Genomic DNA, 27,406 nt, shown 5'->3' with positions numbered 1-27,406 from the left:
GCCCCACCATTCCCCTTAGAATTCTCCCCAAACTCCCCTGCCCTAAGGACCACATCAAAGCCCCTTCGCCTGGCCAGCAAGGGATGCTCTCCAACCTCCTCTCCCTAGGTCTCCCTTGCTTGCTGAGCCCTCACCATCCTCACCACGATGTCTCCTGCTATTGAGCCTGTTCCCTTTCCTCCAAAAAGCTTGGCCCTCCCTGTGCCATTCAACCCTGCACTATCTCTTAGGCCTTAGCTCAATCCTCACTTCCTCAAGGAAGTCTTCCCATAGCCCCGTGGCTACGTCTGAAGCCCCAAATGCTCTCTGAGCAGACACCTCTCCTTCATAACTTGTATTAAAGTGACACCTTCACATATTTATCTGATTCTACCACTGGACTGCAAGTATGTAGGTGAGAAACAAATGTATGACTGGTCTAAAAGTATGCTGAGCGAGAGAGAAAGATCTAGTGCAAATGTCTCATGCACTGCATCACCTATTCAAACCTCACATCTTGCCGGCCCGTGTCATGTGTCTGTTTGGACGTCATTTACTAATTCTGCCACAGCTTAACAGAGAAATACCTTTTCCTACCATAATTTTAAAAAGAATAAAAGACATTCCTTGGTATACAAGGAACTAAAACAAACAAACACAGAATACAAATATACACATTTATTTTTTTTAAGGACAGTGTATCCCTGGGAGACTTATTAAGATAGATCTGTTTCCTTCTTTCTTCAGAAAGTTTCAAAAAATGAAGATAATGAAAGAACGTAAGAGCCTTCAAAACTTCATCTGGCCCTCTCCAGAAGTCCTTCAGCAGGCAGGAATCTGAATAAGCTCTTAAAGTTCAGAAGAATTATACTGTCTTGATTAAGAATCTCTTTTGCTATTTGGCTACTCTGGCCTCCTGCAGATCTTAAAAAGGCACTGCAAAACCAATATCGCTTTCTTTTTGTTAAAAATTCTTCCATGGCATTGGTATAAAATGTTTGCAGTTACTAGGTTGCCAGCAAAATGATTGCAGTTACTAGGCTGCCAGTATTTATCAAGTTATATGAGAAGGCTTACTAAATTAAAAAATTATTATTTATTGATTCATTTCTCCACCTGAAACAAGGATTGCTCTCCTTCACCATCACCTCTATTCCATTCTGTGACAAAACTAAAAGATTTCCTCTAGTCTGGCAAAACATAATATGAAAACAGAGATGTCACATAATTACTAATATCTAACATGTGTGCGGTATGAGATACTCCCAGTGAAGGAAATTGTCACAGACCCGGAACTAGCTAATACATCGCGCTCAGTGCTGTATAGTAACATGGTCCCCAAATCCTCAGTGCACACGTGCTACAAATGCTTCCAGTCATTTTGTATTAGCGGAGTTCCAGGAAATGTAGGAAGAGGAGTAAAGCTTGGGCCGATATGGAACAGAAAGAAGGGAAGAGCCTCTAGAGGTGAGATATAAGAACATGAGTTTAGTGGGAAGAGAAAATCAAAGGGAGAGGCTCTCTTGAAAATGTAAGCCACATTCTTAAGGAAGCCACTAGAATTTCCACAGTAAAGTCCTGAACTGTTTTTACTTGAACATTACAAGTGAGTGTACCCAGTAAGGCTGTGAGACTTGGAGCCACCGAGATGGCTGACATCTGAGTGCCACAAATATAAGAATAAAAAACATAAAAGTCTAGGACCATTTAGCTGATAAATGCAAACAAACTCACACACCTAGAAAGCCCTTATAAGTACTTTTAATATGGCCCAGTATAACTGTTAGTGGATCAGTATCAACCTGAAAGGATATTGGCTGACAATGTCAAAGGATGTAACCATGACGAACTAAGGAAACTAGTTCATACAGAATTGTACACTTAAAATGGGTACCTCTCATTGTATATAAGAAGGTACATTCTTTGTATGTAAATTATACCTCAATAGAGTTTTTTTTTGAATAGAGTTGATTTTAAATGCATCATTTAAAAATAATTCACCTCATAGTTATAGACTAATATAAATTGACTACCCTAGTTATTATGATAGATTAGGTAGTTAATGAAATGTTCAAAAAATAAAATGTAGGTATCAAGATAAAAGATGAGGCACCCAAAGAACAATTTTCACTAACCCCTCTAGCAAAGCAAATAGCAACTCTCTTCACTAGAAAGAGATAGGTGAACTTTCAAAACAATTTAGCTCCATATTTATAGATCACACAAAATTCTAGGTGTACTTGATTTCATACAGCCCACACTTCCAGACATTATGTACAGATGCTCTCAAACCACCTTGTCTACACCAAACTCAGACTTGGTACTGTCAGCAAATGAATGGAAATTTCAAAGAGTACATGGTAATAATGCCTGCCAGACAGCATTTCAGTTTAGTAATATTAACCATCATGTTCGTACTGTAGTTATTGTGCAATTGTGTTACAATTTTATTTCATTTTGCCTTCATTTTATAACAATGAATAGATAATGAGAAAATGAAAACTCCATTTCTAGTGATCAAGTAATTGAGACAAAGATAGCATTAATTAGGCATGCCAAATGCAGGCAATCTACAACCTCAATCAGACAATCATTGGATTTAAGCTGTGTTCAATAGTGGACAAAATTTAAATGATGGAAATACATCCTCTAAGACTAAATCTAAGATGTGCCAAGAAAATGTAGCTCTTTAATTTTCTACAACTGATTTAACCTTGCTTTTCAAGCTCTGACCTTGACTTTAACTTGCATTCTGCAGTAGCTCAGTCCTTGCTTGTTTTTAGTTTCTTTCAGGCAAACGCTCAGTTTCTCCCTTCAGATTTTCTCCCTGCTCCTACCAAGATGGCAGCTGGGTGTATGGATGTGGGTGGGGTTATGTAACTTCACTGTGGTAAGGGAAGGGCTCATAGATAAACAGGCACGGGCCCTTGTGCTGTCCCCTGGGGCTCTATGGTCCCCAAGACAAGGTTCCTTATAGGCCTGGACCCCAGACACTGGCCTGATGCTAATGTTGGACCCTGTGCAGGCTGTGGGCTCAGGTATGTGCTCTTGGCTTAGAGCCCAGGGGTCTGGCCTGGTTGTTTGGCTCCTCAGTTTTAACTGGTAAAGCCATCTAGACGCTGCAATCTCATTTACACCTGCTACCTGGCCAACAACTATAGTGTTGCTATCAGCTTGCCCCTCAACACAGCATCCCCACTGACAGGTTCACTGGCTCTCAACCTAGCTACCTGGGGTGTGTAGTAACTTTGGGATTCCTTGGAAGACACTCACAAGCTGAAGGAGGCCTAGGCATCCTCTCTCTGCCTAACTATATCATGCCACATTTTACTCTGCTGTCACTGCTTCCATTGTGATGAGGCAACCTTGCAAGGCAGTTTCTTCCCTGAGTTCCACGAGGGGAATGGGACATAAGCGTCTTTCTCTTTTGGCTTTACCCTCAACCTACTGTCCTCCTAAACCCACAATTTCAGTCCCCTGAGGTGGTGGGAGGGGTGGGGGAAGAGAATGTCAAGACTTGCCTGCCTTAACTCCACCTCTTCTATCCACATTCCTTTGGCACCTGGAAGGGCTGTCTTTTGTTTCTCTTTTAAGTCTCAAAGGAACTTCCCCTATGAAGAGGCATTCACCCTAGTCTCTCACATGGAACCATGATAAGAAAAGATCAGGAGAGAAAAACCAATTTATTGACCAAAGATACATCACCAGGTATTCCAGAAAGATTATCTCTGTTAAATATATAAACATTCAGGTATAATGATAGAAGAATAAACAAAGAAAGGTTTAGAATTAAAATGGACTGATGATCGACATAAAAATACATGGTCCAAAGAAGGCAAACATCTATTTTCTGTTGAACTAGTTATAGAGACAGCTTGGTACAGATTCCTTGATTGAGAGAAGAACTGACTGTGCCTAACTCTCTCACGGCCAATTTTCCCAGTAAATTATATAGATACCATTGAAGTCAGCATATTAAGTTTTGCAGACATTGGTGGGTAAACAATGTACAGAACTCTAACAACAGCAAATTGTTATAGTAGCAATGATAATTGCTACTATAGAGGCAAGATGCTCACTGCTTCCTGGGAGCCTAGCAAAAACCAGACCCATGAGTATAGACTCATACCTTCTGCTGAAGTTAGAGACAGTATAGCTAATATGGTTATTAAATCATTGCTTAAGAATATCTGATTCTATTCTGCTTTTATTAATCAATAAACTGATGAATTATGCATATGTATATATAAAATATAAAATCTATGATTCTTGATTTTGGGCAAATACTTTGCCCTAATTTGACAATTTCTTATAAAATAAGAAAATGAGTAAAGCCTGGTAAAGAAAGCTAACACACTGTCAGGGAGGGGGAGATTCATGCGCACAAAGGTCTCCTAGAAATAGGACCTAAGAAGTGGCCAAAGCAGGCCGCTTTTATACTTTTTAGACAAAGAAACAATAAATTTGTGAGGAATTGACAAGACAAAGAAACTTGGGCTTTGGGTGCTCAATTAGTGAAGAATTTTAAAAGAGCTTGGGCTTGGGGTAGTAAATTAAAGAAGTAACAAGGTTTATATATACAGGCTTCTCGGCTCCAGGTTTCCTATCTCTGATGATAAGGGTGTCCCTCTATCTCTGGATACAGCGAGTGCACCTTTCACATGGGAGATTTATTTTCTGCTTTTAGGGGGACAGAGGTAGGTCAGAGTTTCCTTCTTGCATCAGCTGTTTCTCAAGCAACGTCAATTCAAAATAATCAATGTGCCATTGTGGCATATTTTGGGGTGACCCACCTTGAGTCCCAACACCACCGAGGCTTAGTCTTTTCCAATTCATGAAAAATATGCCAGGGTTTTAGGACAGAAACATGCTTAAGGAAACTCCAAAGTCCAAAAGCAACAGAAATTATGTTCTGTATAATATCTTTAGGGTAGTAAGGCATAAGGTCCTAGGTGCGGGATTACTACGACACTGCCAAGATGTGAAAGGCCGATAGGTAAAGCAAGAGAAACTGAGAAGCTCCCTACTCAAATAACTGAGCTGGATTACCTCTAGGGACCCTGTGATCATGCTTTCTGACAGATAGATCTGTTCACACATAGGCAGACAAGGAAACAGAATGGTACAACCAAAATCTGAAAAAAGTTCCAAGTCACACCTTTTTGCCATAACCATAATCCATGTAGAAAACTGAAAAGTACATTCAACTTAGGTAGTAACAATTTTTCTTTTCTTAAAAAACTTATTTTCAAAGTATCTAGTTAATTTATTGAAAACTTGTTATGTTATGCATTGTGGGGAAAACTAGAAAATGCCAGATTCACTTTCTCTTACCATAGAAAGAGATGTATATCAAACATAAATCAGCAACCTGTAATATTTTTGAAAGAGCTAAAAGTCTGGCTTATCTTTATATCTAAGTAGCCAGCACTTTATCTTACATGTGATAGGTATGTAATAAAGGTCTGCTGAAGTGAACTGTACCATATTTTCACACAGTCATGGAAGAGGAACTGTTTACCACCATCACATAAAGAAGCTGGATGACCTCATATATGCTACCTTAAGCACTAAAGCAAAAAAGAAAAGGAGGGGGAGGAGGGAGAGAAAAATTCCAAAAGTGGCCGTGCCTTTGAAACAACCATGGAATATAAATCTCAAGCAGTGCAATGTTTCAAGAGAATTAGCCAAAGAACACTGTAAACCTAACAAAATTCTGATATGTCTGGCTACTTGATGTCAAGATTATCACGGAAGCTTTCTAGTTGAAATCCTCTTCTAGTAACATTCTCCCAAGGCCTCAGTGAGGTCATCAGTTTTGCACCTAATAGATATTTCAAATATACTCTGCTTGTCAATCACTGGATTCAGGAAAAGAAACATATATTACATTTCATGCAGCCTGGAAGCTGTTCAAGACTTCCAGGATAAAGTTTTAATTCCATGCTTCATCTCCTAACTTTTAAGGAAAAGCACCCCTGCTCCTGTCACAGCTAATTATTCGCAGTTTCTCAACTGAGCCTTCACACATACTTGCTTTTATCTGCTCACACTCTGCCTCCAGCATTCATCCTTTCTTCATTCATTCATTTGTTCAATCAACAAACATTTCCCAAGCTCCTATTAGGTGACAGGCACTGTGCTTAGCAGTGCGGATACATAGGAAACAAGACAAATCGGGGGAGGGTCCCTGTTCTTACGGCAGTTACATTCTGGAGGGAAGAGACATAATAAGTGAACAAGTATCAGACAAGAAGATAACAGTAACTGCTATAAAAGAAAGCAAAACAGGTCAACTTAATAGAGTGTTGATTTGGGTAAGGGAGTACCCAAGGAAGTGATGTTTTAGCTGCTACTTAAATGATAGGAAGCCAACCCTGCTACTTCTAGTTAATTCTTCTTTTCCTCCTTCAAAACCCTCCTTCGGGAAGCACTGCATGATCCCCCAGCTTGTTTTGTGTGCTCCTCTCTTGCGGTCGGTAGCACACTAACCACACCTCCTACCAAGCTCTTACCACAACTTCCCTGGAATCTCTGGTTTGCAATCCTGCCTCAACGCCCACCTCAGACCACAGTTAAGATCCAAGAGTACAGGCACTCCACATAACTCTCACCCCTAAGACCTAGCAGAAAGGCCTCCAAATGGGTGGGCTGGGTGAATTAAGCAGTTCAATTGCTCTAAGTACTTCTTAAGGATCTTACAGGGACCAAGAAGAAATGAGGCAATGGACACACAGGGCATAGAAACGGGATATGTAAATTTTATCATAACTAAAAACATCACAGAAAATAAAGACTGAAATATTATTTTTGTTAAAAGGACCAGTCCCCTGAGTTTTGAAATGATGTGTTTTGTGACATTTTCATTCTCTGTTGGCCCAAGAACTCCTCAAGGGCAGAGACCACACCTCAATCATTATGCTGTCATGAGCCTTTCCCTTCCAGAATGTGGGTTCTCTACAATCACTAATCATGTCCTTCCTGTTTTTTATTCCAAACATCCAGCAGGACCCACTATAGCAGGTGTTTTAACAGATGTCTGCTTAATGAATTACATTTTAAGTTTCAAAGCTCACTCCTGTGGTTTCTCTTGAGCCAGAACTAACAAAGAATCTTTATATATCAACAAAGAATGTATTTAAACGGCATGGATGATAAAAATCAATACAAATTTGAAAAAGATATCTGCTTCAGATAAATCACGCAGTTATTCAGATAAATCACATAGTGAGAAAGTGCCTGTAGAAATTTAAGAACCAGTGGTATGAAAAAACGCAAATTAATGGATGACTTTAAGAGAAATTATACATTATTCTCTAACAAAACATGGCAGAAATTTTATATTCAACACTGTGTGTTTATAAGGAACAGAACAAACCGTTAGATTATACTATCAAGTACATAGAATATATATGTAAATGAAACTTGATTCCACATTTTAAATGAATGGAAAAATTTACATATTTTCACTGAAAAATCAAGTTAAAGGGCAGCACAAATCTTTTCTGAACAAAGGAACTTGGCTACATTATAATCACTTTATAATAAGCCCCTAAAGTAGAATTTAAATCTAAGGGCATGGATAATATTCATATAATGACTTGTGAATCACATCCTTCTAGTTATTCTACTACCTGTATTTGAACAAAAAGGCACCTAAAGCAATAGAAAATGTCACAACTGTATAAAGAACTGTGATAAATAATAGATATATCATAAAAAATAACCTGGTTAAATTTTCTCTTGAGCCCTAAACAACCAAAGAAAAAGGCAGAAATTTCTAACAAAATCATTATTTCCTACTTTCAGAAACAAATAAAAAAATCTGATTAGAGGACTATATACTCCAGCTTAAAATATAAGATATGTACAGCTTATTTTTCATACTCCTGTTGCCAGATCTATCTATATGGTTTCATAAGAAAGAAAACAAAAAGTGTTTCTGATTAGAAACACTGTTTAATTACATTTAATTCTGCGATAATTTTCAGAAGCCCAGAAGCACTTCTTTCAGACACAATCTTGATTTCAAACAAATAATAATACAGCAAACTGAAAGTCAAAGGATGTCACACATCCAGAAGAAGTGTGAGCACTTCAGATCCAGAGCCACACTGCCTGGCTTGAATCCTGGCTCCACCATCTACTAGCTGAGAGACTTTAGGCAAGTTTGAATCCTGGCTCCACCATCTACTAGCTGAGAGACTTTAGGCAAGTTTGTTAACTTCTCGGTGCCTCAATTTCCTTTGTCTAATGGAAAAGCATCAATTAGCAGAGCATTAGACCAGAAAACTGGGTCTAATGATATCACTTATTCCTGAGGTTGCTATTAGGATTAAATGAGAGCTTACAAGGAAAATGTTCAGAACAGCACATGAGCTAAATGTTATTACCGTTATTACCATCATCAAGTTCAAAATGCTCTGCTGCGGGGCATTCCCAAATCACTAAAGCAAGTTTCCAGAGGAAAGCCAAGAGCATGGGATTTGTCCCTGAGGGGCTTCTCCTGACCCTGGAGAGAACTAACAGTCCTTACTACATAAAGTCCAGACTCACAGCAAAGCCAAACTTCCCGTCCAATACTCTAATGCCAAAGAAAGCTGACATTCCTACCGGACTGGGAGGATTACGGGGCTGCAGCTTCTGCAGGAGGCAGAGGAGTGTCCAGGACTTGGGACAGTGGTGGTGCTTGAAGAGATCCCTCCAGTCTGATCACTAAGCACCAGAGCCTGGAGAGCTGGGGCCAGGGAACCAATGCCCATTGGAGGGCAGCTCCTGGCAAAGGGTTTAATGGTAACCTGAGTAACAAGCAATGGTAACCATGGTAACAACAAAGCACTAAGGACTACGCCCCTTGCCCCATTTGCCTGGTATGTCATAAAACAAAGGAGGCTTGTATCAGTCCATGGGAAGCAAAGGAGCGCCGGTAATACCAACAAGCCAGGTGGTGTGGAGTTAGATTTAGTTTTATTTCTAAAATAAAAAATTGTGTTTCTACCCGAATGCCATGGGGCAAATTAAAATCTATTTCACAGGACTTCGACTCCATAAAACTGTGAGATCTCTGAAGGTAAGGACTAAGTCTCAATCACAGTGTCTGATACATGGTATATATGAAGAATGAACTGATGTTTATTATCACATAAATGGTGTTTACAGAATTTTCACACACACGAAAACTTGTACTTTTAGTAAAGATGGAGTAGCCCCATTTCTCCCAGGTCCTTCCTCTTAAAACTAAAAACCCCTGTACATAACACACAAAGATAGGAAGAAAGGGTGGAAAGGAGGAGGACAAGTGCCTAGAGACTTCAGACTCACACCACGGCAGTGAGTTCCCTGGCAGTGAGTTCCCTGGGATTCCTCATTGTCTCCTATGTATCCCCAACAGGGTGCCACAGAAGCCTCTGACCTGGAACCGACAAGAGGCAAATATAAAAAAGTGCCAAGAAAAGCCTGTTCCCACCGCTAAAAGACCAAGAAAAGGATGAGCTAACAATGGAAAATCTTTCTGGCAATACTCACCCTACTCAGGCAAACATGAATGGAAAAACTGCACCACCACCCCACTGAGGTTTCAGTGGGGCTAAGCGGGTAGACATTCTTACACACACACACACACACACACACACACACACACACACACACACTCCGAGGAAGCAGGGACCTAATCTTCCATCCCCAGCCTGGCAGAAGCAGGCAGCGCTCCATTCCCCTCTTGTGGCGTTGGTGGGTCCAGACCCTGAGCTGATCTTCTATCTTCCCCTAGGCAGAAGGAGGCAACAGTACTCTGGCGCCCCTGCGAGGGTAGTGTCTGCAGGACAGAGCAGAGGCAGTGCGAATTAGTGGTCCACTTTCTCTGGGAAGGTATTAGCAGGGCCAAGTGAGGAGCTGAACATCTGCCCCATCCATCTGCAAGGAGGCAGTGGGAGTAAGAGCAACGCTTCTGCAGAGGTGGTGTCAGGGGGGCCAAGCAGGAAACTGAACATACACCCCCCACCCGCCCCTCACACAATCCCGCAACAGGGAGGCTGCCTGTTTAACAAAAAAAATCAAAAAGGATCCAGAGTCTCATAATATACAAATTGACCAGGATAGAATAAAAAATCACTAGTACCAAGGACCTGGAAAGTCACAACTTGAATGAGAAGAGACATCCACCAAGATGAAATAAATGTTGGAATTATCTGACAAGGATTTTAAAGCAACTCTAATAAAACTACTTCAACAAGCAACCCCAAAATGCCCATGACACAGACAAAAAATAGCCCCAACCAAAGCCTGCTCTCTCTCGAACTAAAAGACCAGAAAAGGAGCAGCCTAGCAAGATGGAAAACTTTTAGACAATAACCACTCTACTGCAGCCAGATGAAACAGTAAAAATTGTGACTCCATTCACACCAGCAAAGGCAGAGTGGGAAGCAGACCCAATCCCCTGCCAGGGTAGTGTCAGTGGAGGCCACGTGGGGAGCAGTAACAAGGCACACCTGCCCCTCCTGCCCCTCCTAACCAGGGTGGTCAACATGTTACCACATGCAAGTCCGTGCGCCCGACGCACAGTGAGGCCAAACGATACCAAAACGTCAGCGTTTGGAGCACAGAAAGGTTTATTGCGGGGCCATGCAAGGAGGTGGGTGGCTCATGCCTTAAAAACCCTGAACTCCCCAAAAGCTTTCAACAAAGCCCTTTTATAAGAAAGGTGAGGGAGGGGTGTGGTTAGTTGTTGCAAACTTCTTGGTGTCAGATCCTTTGTTCTTGAGGTCAGGTCATGATGTTCCTGTAAACCTCCACCTAAACAAATGTTATTCCCTGTTCTGACAAGAAAGGGCAAGGTTCCAAGGATCGACTTTCGCCCTCCAAGGTCCAGGCCCTGGCTAAGAAAAGGGGGTCCCTGAGAGGGAGCGTTCATCTAGCACCCAGTCTGGGTCCTCCCACCAGTGCCCAGGCCCAGCTGAAGAGGCAGCTCTCAGCTGGCGGCACCCGCCCAGCCGTCATCACTGAGGGAGCCAGGCGTCCAGGACCCAGCCGGCCCTCAGGCTGCCCAAAGGGGGTTGGGGGGGCGGGTCCTGTGGACTGTGACCCATGGAGACCGCCGCCGCCATTAGGTCAAAGAGGCGGGGATGGGGGACAGGTTTGCCATCGCCTCAAGGCCTGGGCCTGGCCAGTGGGCAGCCGTGGCGAGGGCTCCGGAGCTCTTTGGGACACAGCCCACAGCCTGTCCCCTGGGCCCCCAGCTCACCTGACGGCCGCTATCTGCCTCTCATCGCGCTCTCCACCACGAGGACCACTGTCTGGCCAACCATTGGCAGAGCTCGACCTCTAACCACCATGCTAAGGATCTCGCGCTAACAGTTGTGCGGTAATGGCCGCGTGCTCTCGTGCTCTCAGCTGTGTGCCCACCCAGCCCCTATTACAAACAGAGGCCTAGTGGAGAGCCCAACTCCCAACCACACCAGTCACAAGGAGCCCCTCTCCAGTGGGTGTCAATGGAGGCGAACTGAGGAAACCAAATTTCCATCCCCATCTGGTGCCCCCGTCCCCTGCCAGAGGAATGTCAAAGGAGGCCAGATAAGACAGAAGATTAAATAAGGTCGAATCTAACGACATAATGTCCAAAATGTCCAGGTTTCAATAGAAAATGACTTGTCATGCTAACGACCTGGAAAACCTCAACACGAATGAGAGAAGACTATCGAGATGCTAACACAGAGATGTCAGAATTATCCGATAAAGATTTCAAAGCAGCCATCATACAAAGAAGTCTAAAGGAAATTTTAATTTCATATCACTTAATGAAAATATATCAAAATATGTGGGATGCAGCTAAAGCAATACTAAGAGAGAAATTTATAGCACTAAATCCATATGTTAGAAAAGAAGGTCTCAAATCAATAATCTAAATTCTTACCTCTACACTAGAAAAAGAAAATAAACCCAAAGCAACATGGAAGGAAATAATAAAGATAAAAGCAGAAAGCAATGAAATTTCAAACAGGAAAATGACTGAAAAAAATCAATTGAAGCAAAATCTGTTTCCACAAAAAAATTGATAAAGTTGATTAACCTCTACCAAGACTGATAAAGATTTTTAAAAAGAGAGAAGACAAAAATCATCAATATCAGGAATGAAATAGGGGAGATGCCTACAATCCTGTAGCCATTCAAAGGATAGTAAATAAATACCACAAATTTTACACTCATAAATTTGACAACTTACAAAAAAATGGGCCAATTCCTTGAAAACCACAAGCTACCAAAACTTAACCAAGATGAAATAAACAATAGTCAGATAATTATTAAATACAGTGAATTTGTAATTTTAGAGTTTCCAATAAAAGAAATCTTCAGGCTCTGATGGGTTCACTGGAGAATTCTACCAAACATTTAAAGACGAATCAGCATCAATTTTACATAATCTCTTCCAGAAATTAGAAGAGGAAGAAACACTTCCTAGCTCATTTTATGAGGCTACTACTATGTGTATACCAAAACCCTGTCAGACAGCACAAAAAATGGAAACTATAGACTGATATCGCTCATGAACTCAGGGACAAAAATCCTCAAAATATTAGCAAATCAAATCCAGCGATATATAAAAAGAAGTATGCACCATGACCAAGTTGGATTTATTCCAAATATGCAAGGCTGATTCAATATTTGAAAACCATATCAACACGGTAAAGAAGGAAAATCATGCAATAGAAGAATTTGACAAAATCCAACACCCATTCGTGATTTAAAAAAAAAAAAGAAACTCTCTAGCAAGCTAAGAATGGAAGGTAATTTCCTAAACTTGATAAATATCATCCACAAAACCCTACCGCTAACATCATATTTAACGGTGAAAGACAATGCTTTTTCCCTAAGATCGCAAACAAGACAAGAAAGTCTGCTCTAATCATTGTTACTTAACACAGTATTGTAAGTTCTAATCAGAGTAATAAGCGAAGAAAAATAAAAAGCAAACACATTGTAAACAAAGGAATAAAATGGACACAATTTGCAGATGACATGATTGTCTACATATAGAATCCCAAGGAATCCACCAAAAAACTCCTAGAACTAGTGAGTTTAGCAAGATCGTAGGATACAAGATAAACACACAAAAATCAATCACATTTCTATATACAAACTATAAAAATGTGGAGACAGAAATTAGAAGCAAAATACCATTTACAATTGCTCCACGGAAATGAAATATAAACCTAAAAAAAAATCTATAGGATCTGTATCCTGAAAATTATAAAATGTTAATGAAAAAAATTGAAGAGAACCTAAATAAATTGAGAAACATACTGTACTCATGTATCATAAGACTCAACAAGATGCCAATTCTCCCCAAAATGATGTATAAATTTAAAGTAATTCCTATCAAAATCCCAGCAAGTGTTTTATAGATATAGGAAAGCTTATTCTAAAACAGAAATTGAAAGGCATATGACCTGGAATAGCTAAAGAAATTTCGAAAAAGCAGAATAAGGTGGGAGGAATCACTATATCTGATGTTGAGGCTTGCTACAGAGCTACATATCAGTAGTCAAGACACCATGATACTGGCAGAAGGATAAACACATCGATCAATGGGACACCTCAGAGAATCCAGAAATAGAGCCACACAAATATGCTCAACTGATTTTTGCCTGCAAAAGAAATTCAATGGAGGAAGGAGAGACTTTTCAACAAGTGGTGCTATAGCAACTGGTCATCCACAGGCCAAAAAACAAAAAGCCTCAACCTACATCTCTCAAACAACTTACACAAAAATTAACTCAAAATGGATCATGGGCTTAAATGCAAAATGTAAATCTATAAAATTTTAGAAGCAAACAAAGGAGAAAATCTTTAGGATAAAGGACTAGACAAAGCGTTCTTAGACTTACCACCAAAAATACAATACACACAAGGAAAAAAATTGTTAAATCACCTCATCAAAATTAAAATATTCTGCTCTGTGAAAGACCCTATTAAGCAATGAAAAGACAAGCTACAAGCTGGAAGAAAATATTTTCAAACATATCCAACAAAGGATTTTAATCCAGAATATATATATTTTAAAAACTCCTTAAACTGAACAGTAATAAAACAAACATTCAACTAGAAAATGGACAAAAGACACAAACAGATATTTCACTGAAGAGGATACAGAGATGCCAAATAAGCACATGAAAATATATTCAACATTATTAGCCATTACAGAAATGCAAATTTAAACTACCATGAGTTCACCTACATACCTATCAGAATGGCTAAAATAAAAAATAGTGATAATACCAAATGCTGGTGAGCACATGGAGAAACGAGACCAGTCATACATTGCTGATGGGAATAGAAACCACTCTGGAAAAAGAGTATGCTAGTTTCTTACAAAACTATATGCTCATTTACCATACAACTCAGCAATTACACTCTTGGGCATTTATTCCAGGGAAATGAAAACTTACATTCACAAAGAAACCTGTACAAGAATGTTCAAAGCAGTTTTATTTGTAATAGCCAAAAACTAGAAACAACCTGAAGGTCCTTCAATAGGTGAATAAACCGTGACACCTCCACTCTGTGGAATACTACTCAGCAATAAAAAAGAACAAACTATTGGTCCACACAAAAACTTGGATGGGTCTCAAGGGAGTTAAGCTGAGTGAAAAAGGCCAATCTCAAAAGGTTATATATCATTCCATTTAAATAGCATTCTTGAAATGACAAAATTACAGAGATAAATAGATCAGTGGTTGCCAGAGGATAGATAGAGGGGAAGGGAGGGATGCAGCTGTGGCTATAAAAAGATTGCATAAGGAATGCTGGTGATGAAACTGTTCTATATCTTGACTGTGGTGGTCACACGAATCTACACAAGTGATAGAACTACACACACATACACACACACACACACACCACACACACACACAAGTGCACGTAAAATTGGTGAAAGCTGAATAAGGTCCATGGATTATATCAATGTCAGTTTTCTGGTTATGATATTCTGCTATAATTATGTAAGATATTACAATTGGGAGAAATGAGTTGAAGGATATATGGAATCTATTATTTCTTATAATTGCATGTGAATCTGTATCTCAAGATAAAAATTTAAAGAAAATCAAGCAAGCAATAGGTGAAAATTAATGTGAAACAGGAAGTGAGGGTGGCAGTGTCCAATCTGATTCCAAGGTTTCAGGAGTTTTGCAGTCTTCCACAGAAACACACACCCCATTAGAAAATAATAGTGATTCTTCCTCAAGAAAAGGTTTGTGAGGAGGAAATGTGAAACACTCTTGACTGAACCTAGAGAATGGGTTTTCCAGATGAGACTGTCAGAGCAAGATGCAGTCAGATGGACTGGCAGGCTGAATGCTGTCCCCAGCTTCACCTTCCCCCGGTGCCCTGTGGGGTGGGAGGAAGCTTCTGATGAAGAATAGATCAGTTAAAAGAAAAACAGGGCTTCCCTGGTGGCGCAGTGGTTGAGAATCTGCCTGCCAATGCAGGGGACACGGGTTCGAGCCCTGGTCGGGGAAGATCCCACATGCCGCGGAGCAACTAAGTCCGTGTGCCACAACTACTGAGCCTGCGCGTCTGGAGTCTGTGCTCCGCAACAAGAGAGGCCGCGATAATGAGAGGCCCGCGCACCGCGATGAGGAGTGGCCCCCGCTTGCCGCAACTAGAGAAAGCCCTCACACAGAAACGAAGACCCAACACAGCCATAAATAAATAAATAAATAAAATTTAAAAAAAAGAAGCTACATTTTTTTGCACATCTGAAAGTAGTAAGTATATCTGTGATCCTGCTACATATAATTAAAAATGCTAATACTAAAACCTTCTCTAACATAGTCTCCACAATTCCATCTCCAAAAATCTATTCTAGCGTATTTTGCTTAGATAAAGATGTACCAGTGAAGAATTCAAAAGACTACGAAGATCAGTGCAGCTAGAAGCTCTCAGAGAAGGCAGTGATGCAGACTGCTCTCTTAAAACTTTATTGAACAAAGAACACTCTCTAGAATATATGATGGGCTAGGTCTACATTGCGTGCAATAAAGCTGAACATGACAGTAGTTCAATGTGAAATGTTAAACAAATTAGTATTTCTCACTGTACAAAACTGCTTATGTAGCTGCTGTGCAAGAATAAAGTATTAAGCTCAGCATTTTCACCAATCATCTGTGATGAGCTTTAAAAGACATTTGAAGAAATGGTTAGATTTCTTTGGTATATATTTCAAACAAATTAGTTACATGGATAATACTCAAACCTCTTTCAACCTCTCTTGCATTCCAAATAAAATCTTAGGACAAATATCAAAAATGCTAGCCACCCCAAAAGACAGACTGTCAAACTCAAAAGAATATAAGTTCCGAAATAATGTTTATTCAGTAGGGTTTATTAAATTGGATAAAGGCAAGAACTGTCAGTTACTGCAAAATTCATGCAAGAACGCTTAGTAGTCCAGCTCTAAGCATTTCTTTTAAGTTTCTCACATTAATGAGTTCTGTTTACAGTACTAAAATTCTATCATTCAAGCATCAATGATTACATTTCAGAAAAAGGAAATCATTTGTGACAACTTTCTACAAAAGAGAAAAAATTATAATGAATAGAACCAGTATCTATAATAGGATACACTAGGGGTGGGGGGGTTAGGAAAAAAACAGTGCTTTATTTTCACAGTAGAAATTATGTAATGCAAACATCATTTTGACCCACACCAAAAAATCCACGAGAAAAGCTCAAATTTGAACACTGTGAGCATTATTTTAAAATCTACGTTTGTGAGTTTATACTGCATCTGTTTATACCAATACGTGGCAAATATCTATCACTTTCACATACACTGAACCATTCTAGGGGAATATGGGAGAGAAAAAGGCCTTACTTATGCATCACCTAGTGCAACTTTTACTTAGAATGCAAGTTGAGTCAACCATTTTAAATATCAACATGTACCTCTGTTAATCCCTCTCTCTCCATCCTTCTATCCCAGACACCTCAAAAGAACCGTGGTAGTCTAATGTCTTTGTATCTGCTAAGCCTCACCACTGAGGTTGTTGAGTCACTGAAACAAAAGTACACTGTCTATTGCACTTTCCTTTTCTTTAACAATTGAGCAGAACTGTAATGCTTTCAACCATGTGTGTAGATTTCTAGGTCATTTACACTGCTGCTGGCATGACTGCTGGCTCTGCAGAACGGCTGCTGGGCTGCAATGGCCAGTGTCCACTAGCTAGATTTTTTTTAGAATTCCGCTTGTCAACAGGGAAATCAAAAGGCTGTGTATGTGAGTTAGAAACGGTGCTTCCTGCCTGTCCCATTCGAACTTGCTATGTGCTGTAATTAGCAGGGTTCTGCTCACTTCCTTGTTTGCTGTAACTGTCGCAGGAAGAACTGTTTCTGTCTCCAGGAACCAGCTTGTCCCTGTGAAGGGACATGGTGGAGAGAGCAACAGTTGATAAGGAGCCATTGGAGGGGCTTGGCAGACCAGACGTATTGTGGTAAGGCTCACGCTCTGGATTCTTCACATGGTCTTTAATGCTCTTGAGAAAGACATAGAAAAGCTCTATGATATTCAAGGCAAGAGACACCAAGGACACCAGCAGCATGAAGAGGACGAAGATGCTTTTCTCTGTGGGACGAGAGAGGAAGCAGTCCACCTGACGCGGCAGGGGTCTCATTTGCAAGTGTAAACCGCATTCAGGCGGAAGCCATAGATGTACCACTGGCTCAGCAGGAAAGCCACCTCAAAGACTGTCTTGAAGAAGAAACAGATGGTATAGGTTCACAGCAAGCCCCCCTCATTTTCACCTTGCCATGTTCTTCAATGCCATACTTGAACTTCTTGATTTCAATTTCCTCCAAGTGCACCTCCACAGTGGCACCATCGGTTGGGGCAACTTTGAGTTGCTCCTCTTTCTTGTTCAACTTCTCTTCCTTTCGCATCACACAGATCACGTGTGCTAGGTACAAAAGTGTGGGGACAGATGCAAAAACAATCTGCAGGACCCAGAAGCACACATGAGAGATTGGGAAGGACTTATCGTAGCAGACGTTTTCACAACCAGGCTGTCGAGTGTTACAACAAAAGGCAAACTACTCATCATCCCAGGTTGACTCAACTGCTATCCCCAGTAGCAGGATTCAGAAAATGAAAAGGACTGAGAGCCATACCTTCCCTCCAGCTGTGGAGTAAGCTTGAACCCTGTCGAGGAGTTGGCCTAAGGCACTCCAGTCACTCATGCTGCCTGTTCGCTGTTCTTTCCCTTAAAAGTGAAGTAGGCACGCCAAGTGACTGCACTCCTTAGAGGACGAAGTAAAACGAAAAAGCAAGTTCAAGCACTCAAAACTGTCTAAAGCTTACAAGTCTGCTACTCTTTGGTACCTTCCTCATTCTTCCCCCTAATGAAGAGCAATTGCTGATACCTGATAAAAGCTTATGTGGATTCATTTTTCATACATGGTGAGTAAATACTCTCAAATAAGGATGTACATATATTGATAATGGGACAATTTACATAAATAGGGGAACAAAATAGACACATTTAAATATCTTCAATTCCAGAATAAGGCAATCTCCAAAGATTAAAAACTCAAACACAGACACTGAATTAAAAATTTACATGCATATACTGACTGATTCATCTTCAGACGTATCAGGGCCATCATCTCCCAAACAGATAATGATATTCATCCAAGCATTATTTATGGAGTGCCTACTAGGTGCCAGGTACTGTACTAGGCACTGGCTCCTACTGTGATTCCTTTGGAACTCACAATCAACTAGCGGAACAGATAATCAAAAGCACAGTATTTTATTGATTTTTTAATTACAATTAATTGTAAGATAAGCCATTATTTTATTTACCATTCAGAAAGCAATCAAGGTATCCAGGGTAAGATGTGCCCCAATTTCAGAAATGTGGGGGGAAATGTATATCTTAGAATCAATGAAAAAGGCTAAGTGAGTAAGTGAATATACAACTGCAAATTTAAATAAGTGCCAAGAAGGAAACAAATAGGCACCAACAGAGATTAGCACAAGGAAACCCAGATTAGAATGTATAGAGTCAGCCAAGCAAAGACTGGAAAAACCGCTGCATGTGAAGCAGCAGCATGGGCAAAAATTTGAAGAGGGAAGGACTCACTGTACTCAAGGAGCTAGCTCAAAGGCAGGCAGCATGGTTACCAGGTAGTAGGCAGAGGTAGCAGAATGGTGCCAGAGGGGGCTACCTCAGGCATCTGCTTGGCAGTAGCAGAGAATCCCAGAGGCAGAAAGTGAAATTACACTGTGAGGCTGGGGCAAGATTGAGGCCATTGGAGAAATTATTAATGGCAGGTCGGGAGCTCTAGGGGACAGTGGGAGGGTTGGGGGAGGAACCAGGATGTGATAGAGGGATGTACAGATCAGTACAGAGACAAGGGTTCTGGGCTAATGGACGGCCAGTGAGTTTCGGTGGTGACAGAAAGTAAAAGAGGATGTCAAGAATCATGGGTCTGGGCTTCCCTGGTGGCACAGTGGTTAAGAATCCACCTGCCAATGCAGGGGACACGGGTTCGAGCCCTGGCCCGGGAAGATCCCACATGCCGCAGAGCAACTAAGCCCGTGTGCCACAACTACTGAGCCTGCGCTCTAGAGCCCACGAGCCACAACTACTGAGCCCGTGTGCCACAACTACCGAAGCCCGCGTGCCTAGAGCCCGCGCACCGCAATGAAGAGTAGCCCCCGATCGCTGCAACCAGAGAAAGCCCACGCGCAGCAACGAAGACCCAATGCAGCCAAAAATAAAAATTAAAAAAAAAAATAAATTAATTAATTAAAAAAAAAAAAAAAGAATCATGGGTCTGATCCTGAGAGTCTCTGGAGAGGGAAATATGCAATCTATACTAGTGCTGTGGTCCTGAATGCTGTGGTGAATAAAGGGGCATTTTGCAAGGGTAGCTGCCATTCCAGTTAGCAGGGAGTAGTAGCAAGATCAGGACTAAAACAGAGGAGCTGCTACTCTCTCCTTATGTGAGAACTGAAGTCAGGTCTCTGCCAACAGGGGCCTCAATTTAAATACTTATTTACTGAATGTGGACCATTATCTTCAGTTGAATTGTTAGCACATGGAAGCTTTTTTGTTAAGACTAAAATACTGACACACTGTGTTCATTCTTGTGGGTTTCTTCTCAAGAGCTTTTAAAAAAAAAATCTCAGGAGGAGCAACTCTGATACCACCCACCAATCTGTTGAGAGTGGGTGGAACCTGGCACAGGGCACAACATACACCTGCTGTGCCACTACTGAAGACCTTCTATTCTTTCTCCATTTCCTCCTGACAGCCTTCTTTCTTTATAAGAAACATCTCTGAGCAAAAAGCCTAGGGAAAAGTTTCTGCCTCTAATTCAGAGCACGCCAGACAAACAGATCTTACTTTAAAACGGAGGACCACAGCTAACTGATCATTACATGGTAAAAATAATTATTTTCAACCAAATTATCTCAATACAGCACTGACTCATCATTTTTAAAACAAACTTTATTTAGTATATTAAGACAACATTCATAATATTTATATTTTAATTCCCCCACTTTAAAAAATTTAATTCCCAAAGGTAGATATTCATTGTAAACAAGTAGGAAAATTAAAAGAGGAAAATATTTCTTAAAGTAAAAATAATATGAATTTGCCTACTAATAAGCAATCTTAAATACTATACAGCTTATTTGTTTCTTGGTTTAATGGCTGTTCCTCACAGTAGATTCAGTAAGAAGAATAAAACTTAAAACCTAAAAAGGGGGGGCAAGGTTAATACAATTTACAATGTCTCAACCACCCAAAGTCGGTTACAACTGTTCTCCAAGAATAAGAACTGAAGCCTCCCAAAATGCAATTTTTTAGCAAGTAATCAAATTATAAGGCTTAAAAGCACACACAGTGCTTTCTCAGTTGCTTAAATAACACATTTTAGCCAAACTGTCCTCTATCACACAGATTCTGAAAGTAATCCTATTAAGCTAAAATCACCAAGATGTAGTTTATGATTAATACATTCTTCAAGGTTAATCGAAAATAGACCATTTGCAGCATAAGAGTTGGGCATTTACTCTCATTAGTTTTTCAAATTCAACCAAGGCTTAGTCTCCAGAGATTTCAAAATGCCTTTAAAAATTGAGTTACTTCTTCAAAAACAAGTGGGGTAAAATAACAACAAATGAAGGTTAAAGGAAATAATCCCTGAAACTACTTTAGTGTGTTTTATAGAAGGTATCTGATAAAACAAAAAACAGTGCTGCGGGGGCGGGGTGGGGGTGGGGGTCGGTCGTCAATAATTCTAGTTACTTTAGGATAAAGTTATTAGCAATTTTCTAGAACTACATGAAAGTTCTCAACTTTTTCAAATATTTTGCCTGGAAAAAGTTCTTACTAAGCACTTTGAAAATATACAGATCTGAGATTCAAAGGGATGAAAATAACTATCTAGCTAAGCAAATGGCTCATAGGCAAGTTAAAAGCCTCTTGTTGAACATTATTTTTAAACTGGACAAGGTATTTCCAATTTGAAAATATAAATATAAGACTTCAGGATCGGCTCCAACACATAAAGTGCTTGGATATTGTCACTCCTGTCCTTACAACAAAAAAAACCTGAACAAACTGCCAATCAGCAACTTTTATTAGGCTTATCAGAGAATTGAGGACACAGGGCAAACTGAACTCTTGAAATCTGGAGAAACAGGCAAATACAGAGAATCACATCCAAGATCAGCTTACCTGGAGCAGAAGGTGCTGGAGTTAATACACTAGTAAGAAAACTTAAATCGTAATTTTGACAAAGGCTTGTGAGTAAGAACTCCTGGGGGCCCGATCTTAGGAGAGCCTCTATACTCTCATGGCTTTACCTCCAGGAACCTCACCAGGTTCTGACTGTGAAGATACAAGAACAATCTCCTCCCCTTTTCGGTAAGAGGAAGAGAGAAGTGATGATTCTGAAATACACCCATGGGAAAAAGTAACAGTTTTGAAATAAACCCAGAAGGTTCTCCATAGCAAAGGCCAACACTCCAAGGGAAAATATACCAGAGCCTTCTATACTGTCCTGGGAGAGGGGAAATTAGCCAACACAGACTTCTCTAGACTTGTTTCACCTAAAGGAAGCAGGGGTTGGGGGAAGGCTAAGAAATACTTCTGAAGGTTGCAGTCCAGGGCTCAGGCCCACCAAAAGACTAAGACTTGGTCATAAGATTATAAAACACTGGCCCTTCCCCACACTCTACCACCACGTCACCGAGGTTCCACAGTAATCCAATAACAGTGGATTACAACGGAAAGAGTTGCAAGAAACAGACTCTACTTAAAAAGGACTTCTTAGGGAAACCCAAAGATAATGGGGGAGAAAATTTTAAAAATAAAGACACTAGAGGAAACTGAAGCCTCTGGCATCTACACCTACAACAAACATTAAACACAGCCTAGCTCCTAGCCAAATTAACATGAAACCTTATACTACAGGCCTATTTACCTCCATTTCTATTATCCAATATATCCTACCTGGCTTTTAAAAAACACTAAAAAGTATGCTAAAAGGCAAGGGAAAACAGAGTGTGAGGAGATTAAGCAAGCATCAGAACAAGACTTAGATATGGCACAGGTTTGGGGATTACCAGGGATAATTTCAGACAGGGAATTTAAAGCAACTATGATTACTATGGTAAGCACTCCAATGGAAAAGGTAGACAACATGCAAGAACAGACAGGTAATGTAAGTATATACAACTCTAAGGAAGAATTAAAAGGAAATGCTAAAAATCAAAAACACCATAACAAAAATGAATAATACCTTTAATGGGCTCATCAGTAGACTGGACATGGCCAAGGAAAGAATCAGTGAACTTAAAGATATGTCAAGAGAAACTTCCCAAACTAAAATGCAAACAGAAAAAAGAATTTTAAAAAGGAGAAAAGAGGGGCTTCCCTGGTGGCACAGTGGTTGAGAGTCTGCCTGCCAGTGCAGGGGACACGGGTTCGAGCCCTGGTCTGGGAAGATCCCTCATGCCGCGGAGCAACTGGGCCCGTGAGCCATAATTACTGAGCCTGCGCGTCTGGAGCCTGTGCTCTGCAACAGGAGAGGCCGCGACAGTGAGAGGCCCGCGCACCGCGATGAAGAGTGGCCCCCGCTTGCCCCAACTAGAGAAAGCCCTCGCACAGAAACGAAGACCCAACACAGCCATAAATAAATAAATAACAATTAAAAAAAAAAAAAAAAGGAGAAAAGAATATCCAAGAACTATGGGACAATTACAAAAGGTGTCACTGGAATACCAGAAGAAGAATGAGACAAAAGAGAAAAAATATTTGAAGGAATAATGGCTGAGAATTAATAACAGACACGAAATCACACATCCAGGAAGCTCAGAGCACACCAAGCAAGATAAATACCCAAAAACTCTACACCTAAACATATCGTATTCAAACTACAGAAAACCAAACACAAAGAGAAAATCATGAAAGAAGCCAGAGGGAAAAAAACACCTTACTTATAGAGAACAAGGATAAGAAGTACATTTGACTTCTTGTCAGAAGCCATGAAGTGAAATATTTAGTGTTGAAAGAAAAAAAAAAAAAAAAAACCAGCCTAGAAGGTATTCAGTGAAATTATCCTTCAAAAGTGAAGGAGAGATAAAAACTTTCTCAGATAAACAAAAACTGAGGGAATTTGTCACCAGTAGACCTGCCTAGTAAAAACTGTTTTAAAAAGTTCTTCAGAGAAAGAAAATGACATAGGTCAGAAAGTCAGATCTACACAAAGAAAGAAAGAGCATTGGAGAAGGAATAAATGAAGGTAAAATAAAACCTATTTTTCCTATTCTTAATAGATAACTGTTCTAAGTAATAATAGTAATAGCGTATTTGCTAATTATAGCAAATGGATAAGTAAAATGAAAGGTACCTGTACTATCTGAGAAGCAGAGTAGAGTTATCTGGTAGTGGACTTAGATAAGTTGTAAATATACACTGTAAACTCCAGAGCAACAACTAAAAACCCTTTTTAAAAGAAATATAATGGATATACTAAGACAGGAGAGAAAACAGAATCATACAAAATGGTCAACTGAAATCAGGGAAGGTAGAAAAGGGGGACCTGTTATTGTTTAAAAAAAAAAGAAGTATAACAAATAGAAAAGTTACAAACATGGTTCATATTAATCCAAGTATAGATACTCACTTTAAATGCGAATGGCCTAAATATACCAATTAAAAGAGATTGTCAGAGTAGATTTTAAAAACTCACATTAAATATAAAGATTCATCTAGGTTCAAAGCAAAGGGATAAAGAAAGATATACCATGTTAATATTAATCAAAAGAAAGCTGGAATAGCTATATCAGTTTTAGACAAAGTAGACTTCAGAACGAGAAAAATCATCAGGGATAAAGAGGGCATTAGAAAATGATACATTCTCCAAGAAGGCATAACAATCCTTAATATGTATGCACCACACAAGACAGCATCAAAATATATAAGGGGCTCCCTCTGGGCCTCGGTTCTCCGCCCGCGTCCGCCAGAGCCTGTTCGTGTCCACTGACCAGAGTCCACGAATTCAATGCTCCGAGCCTGTCCGGACGGCCCCAACTCCCAGCTGTCTATCCTTTGAAAACACTAAGAATAATGTCCCTGCATCAATTTTTACTAGAGCCAATCACCTGCCATGCCTGGAACAGGGATCATACCCAGATTGCCCTTAGCCCCAATAACCACGAAGTCCACATCTATAAGAACGGGAGCCAGTGGGTGAAAGCTCATGAATTCAAGGAGCACAACGGACACATCACAGGTATCGACTGGGCTCCCAAGAGTGACCGCATGGTCACTTGCGGGGCCGACCGCAATGCCTACGTCTGGGGTCAGAAAGGTGGAGTCTGGAAGCCGACCCTGGTGATCCTGAGAATTAACTGTGCAGCCACCTTTGTCAAGTGGTCCCTGCCAGAGAACAAATTTGCCGAGGGCAGCAGAGCACGACTCATTTCTGTTTGTTACTTCGAGTCAGAAAATGACTGGTGGGTAAGCAAGCACATAAAAAAACCCATTCGCTCCACGGTCACCAGTACGCCCTGGGGCAGCAAGATGCCTTTTGGTCAGCTGATGTCAGAGTTTGGTGGCAATGGCAGTGGCACTGGCGGCTGGGTGAACGGGGTCAGCTTCTTCACCAGCGGGAGCCGCCTGGCCTGGGTCAGCCACGACGGCACCGTGTCTGTTGTTGATGCCTCAAAAAGTGTGCAGGTCTCAACTCTGAAGACAGAGTTCCTGCCCCTCCTGATTGTGTCGTTCGACTCGGAAAACAGCGTTGTGGCTGCTGGCCATGACTGCTGCCCCATGCTCTTTAACTACGACGACTGCGGCTACTTGACCTTCATCTCCAAACTAGACATCCCGAAACAGAGCATCCAGTGCAACATGTTGGCCATGGAGCGCTTCCGCAACATGGACAAGTGGGCCACGACCGAGGACCGAAACACAGCCCTGGAGACGCTGCACCAGAACAGCATCTCTCAAGTGTCTATTTATGAGGTGGACAAGCAAGATTGTCGCAAATTTTGCACTACTGGCATTGATGGAGCCATGACCATTTGGGATTCCAAGACCTTAGAGTCTTCTATCCAGGGCCTTTGGATAATGTGAAGCTGAGCGAGCCTCCCAGATCCAGCATGAGGACAGACAGGCTGCACCGAGCAACTCTGCCATTTGCATGACGGGGAGGAGAGCCAGCCTCCAGGAAACACTGAAGACGCATATGGCGCAAACCTTGTTGTGTGTTTTGTTTGAGTGTAGTTGGTGAAAGTGTTGGTTTTTTAAAAGCAGCAGTGATTTGCGTGTTTTTTTTTGTTTTTTTCTTTTGCTATTTCATTCCATTCTTGACCAAAGCTTCTCTTTAAGTAGTTTATTATGGAAAATTGTCACACTAACTTAAAGGAAGGGGTGGGGGAGGTATGTAAATTGTCTGTTAAAAAATTAAATAAAAATACTGAACAAGAAAACAAAACAAAACAAAATATATGAGGCAAAAGATAGACCTGCGAAGAGAAATAGACAAATCCACTATTATAGTTGGAGACTTCAACACCCCCTTTCAGTAGACAAAAAAAAAAAGAGAATAAAGATAGGTGAATTCAATAGCACAATCAAGCAACTAAATCTACCTGCCATTTACATAATACTTCATCCAACAGCAGCAGAATACATGTTCTTCTCAAGCTCACATGGAATATTCATCGAGATAGACCAAATTCTGCACCACAAAACACAAATTAGCAAATTTTAAAGAATAAAAATCATACAAAGTATTTTCTCACACCACAATGGAATTAAACTAGAAAACAATAACAAAAAGATAGATGGAAAAATCTCAAAATATTTAGCCATTAAACAACACATTTCTAAATAATACATAGGTCAAAGAGGAAATCTAAAGAGGACTTTTTAAATATTTTGAACTAAATGAAAAAGAAAATACAAATCAAAATTTGTATGATGCAGCAAAAGCAGGGCTTAGAGAAAAGCTTATAGCACTGAATGCATATATTAGAAAAGAAAACAGACTTAAAATCAATAACCTAAGCTTCTACCTTAGGATATAAGGCAAAGAAGGACAATTTAAGACTAAAGCAAATGGATAAAAGGATAGAACAATAAAAATTATAGCAGTAATCAATGAAATTGAAAACAGGAACTCAGTAGTGAAAAAAATCAATGGAAACAAAAGATGGTTCTTTGCAAAGACTGATACAATTGATAAACCTCTAGCCAGGATAACCAAGAAAAAAAGAGCGAAGACACAAATTATTAATATCAGAAATGAAAGAAGTGTCATCATTACCAATCAGGTGGACATTAAAAGGATAATAAAAGAATATTATGAACAAATCTATGCCTACACATTTTATAACTTAGATAAGTGGACCAATTCCTTAAAAGATACAAACTATGAAAATTTACACAAGGAATAATAGATAATCTGAAGAGGCCTATATCTATGGAAGAAACTCAAACAATAATTAATAAACTTCCCAGAAAGAAAGTCCCATACCTAGATGGTTTCACTGGTGAATTCTACCAAACATTTAAGGAAGAAATTAAGGAAGAAATTCTCTACAATCGCTTCCAGAAAACAGAAGTAGAGAAACACTTCAAAGCTCACTCTATGAGGACACATTAGGGTATTACCAATACCAAAACTAGATAAAGACATTAAAGAAAGGCAAACTACATGAACACAGATGTAGAAATCCTCAACCAATATTATCAAACCAAATCCAGCAATGTATAAAAAGAAATACACATCTCAACTACGTGGAATTTATCCCATGTATGCGAGGCTGATTCAACATCCTAAAATCAATTCATAATCAACAGATGAAAGTAAAAACACCACATGATCATACCAAGTGATGCAGAAAAGC

The 27,406-nt window shown here is 40.2% G+C and overlaps 2 protein-coding genes and 1 pseudogene across 3 annotated transcripts in view; 1 reads left to right on the top strand and 2 right to left on the bottom strand.

Moving 5' to 3' along the window:
* CDKL5 (cyclin dependent kinase like 5) overlaps positions 1-27,406 on the bottom strand; it is a 189,594-nt gene that overhangs the window by 85,965 nt on the left and 76,223 nt on the right. The gene's annotated exons all lie outside the window — the stretch shown is intronic.
* LOC133082615 (gap junction alpha-1 protein-like) lies at positions 17,098-18,207 on the bottom strand (annotated as a pseudogene).
* Positions 24,658-25,661, top strand: LOC133082284 (actin-related protein 2/3 complex subunit 1A-like). Its single transcript, XM_061178826.1, is given in 2 exon segments — positions 24,658-24,678; positions 24,681-25,661. Coding segments are annotated over 2 exon segments (969 nt in total). The 3' UTR covers positions 25,629-25,661.

Source organism: Eubalaena glacialis, chromosome X (genome assembly GCF_028564815.1).
Source record: "Eubalaena glacialis isolate mEubGla1 chromosome X, mEubGla1.1.hap2.+ XY, whole genome shotgun sequence".
In the NCBI taxonomy this organism is placed as follows: Eukaryota; Metazoa; Chordata; class Mammalia; order Artiodactyla; family Balaenidae; genus Eubalaena; species Eubalaena glacialis.
The sequence above is the reverse complement of the archived record's forward strand: the minus strand, read 5'-3'. Positions and strand labels throughout refer to the sequence as shown.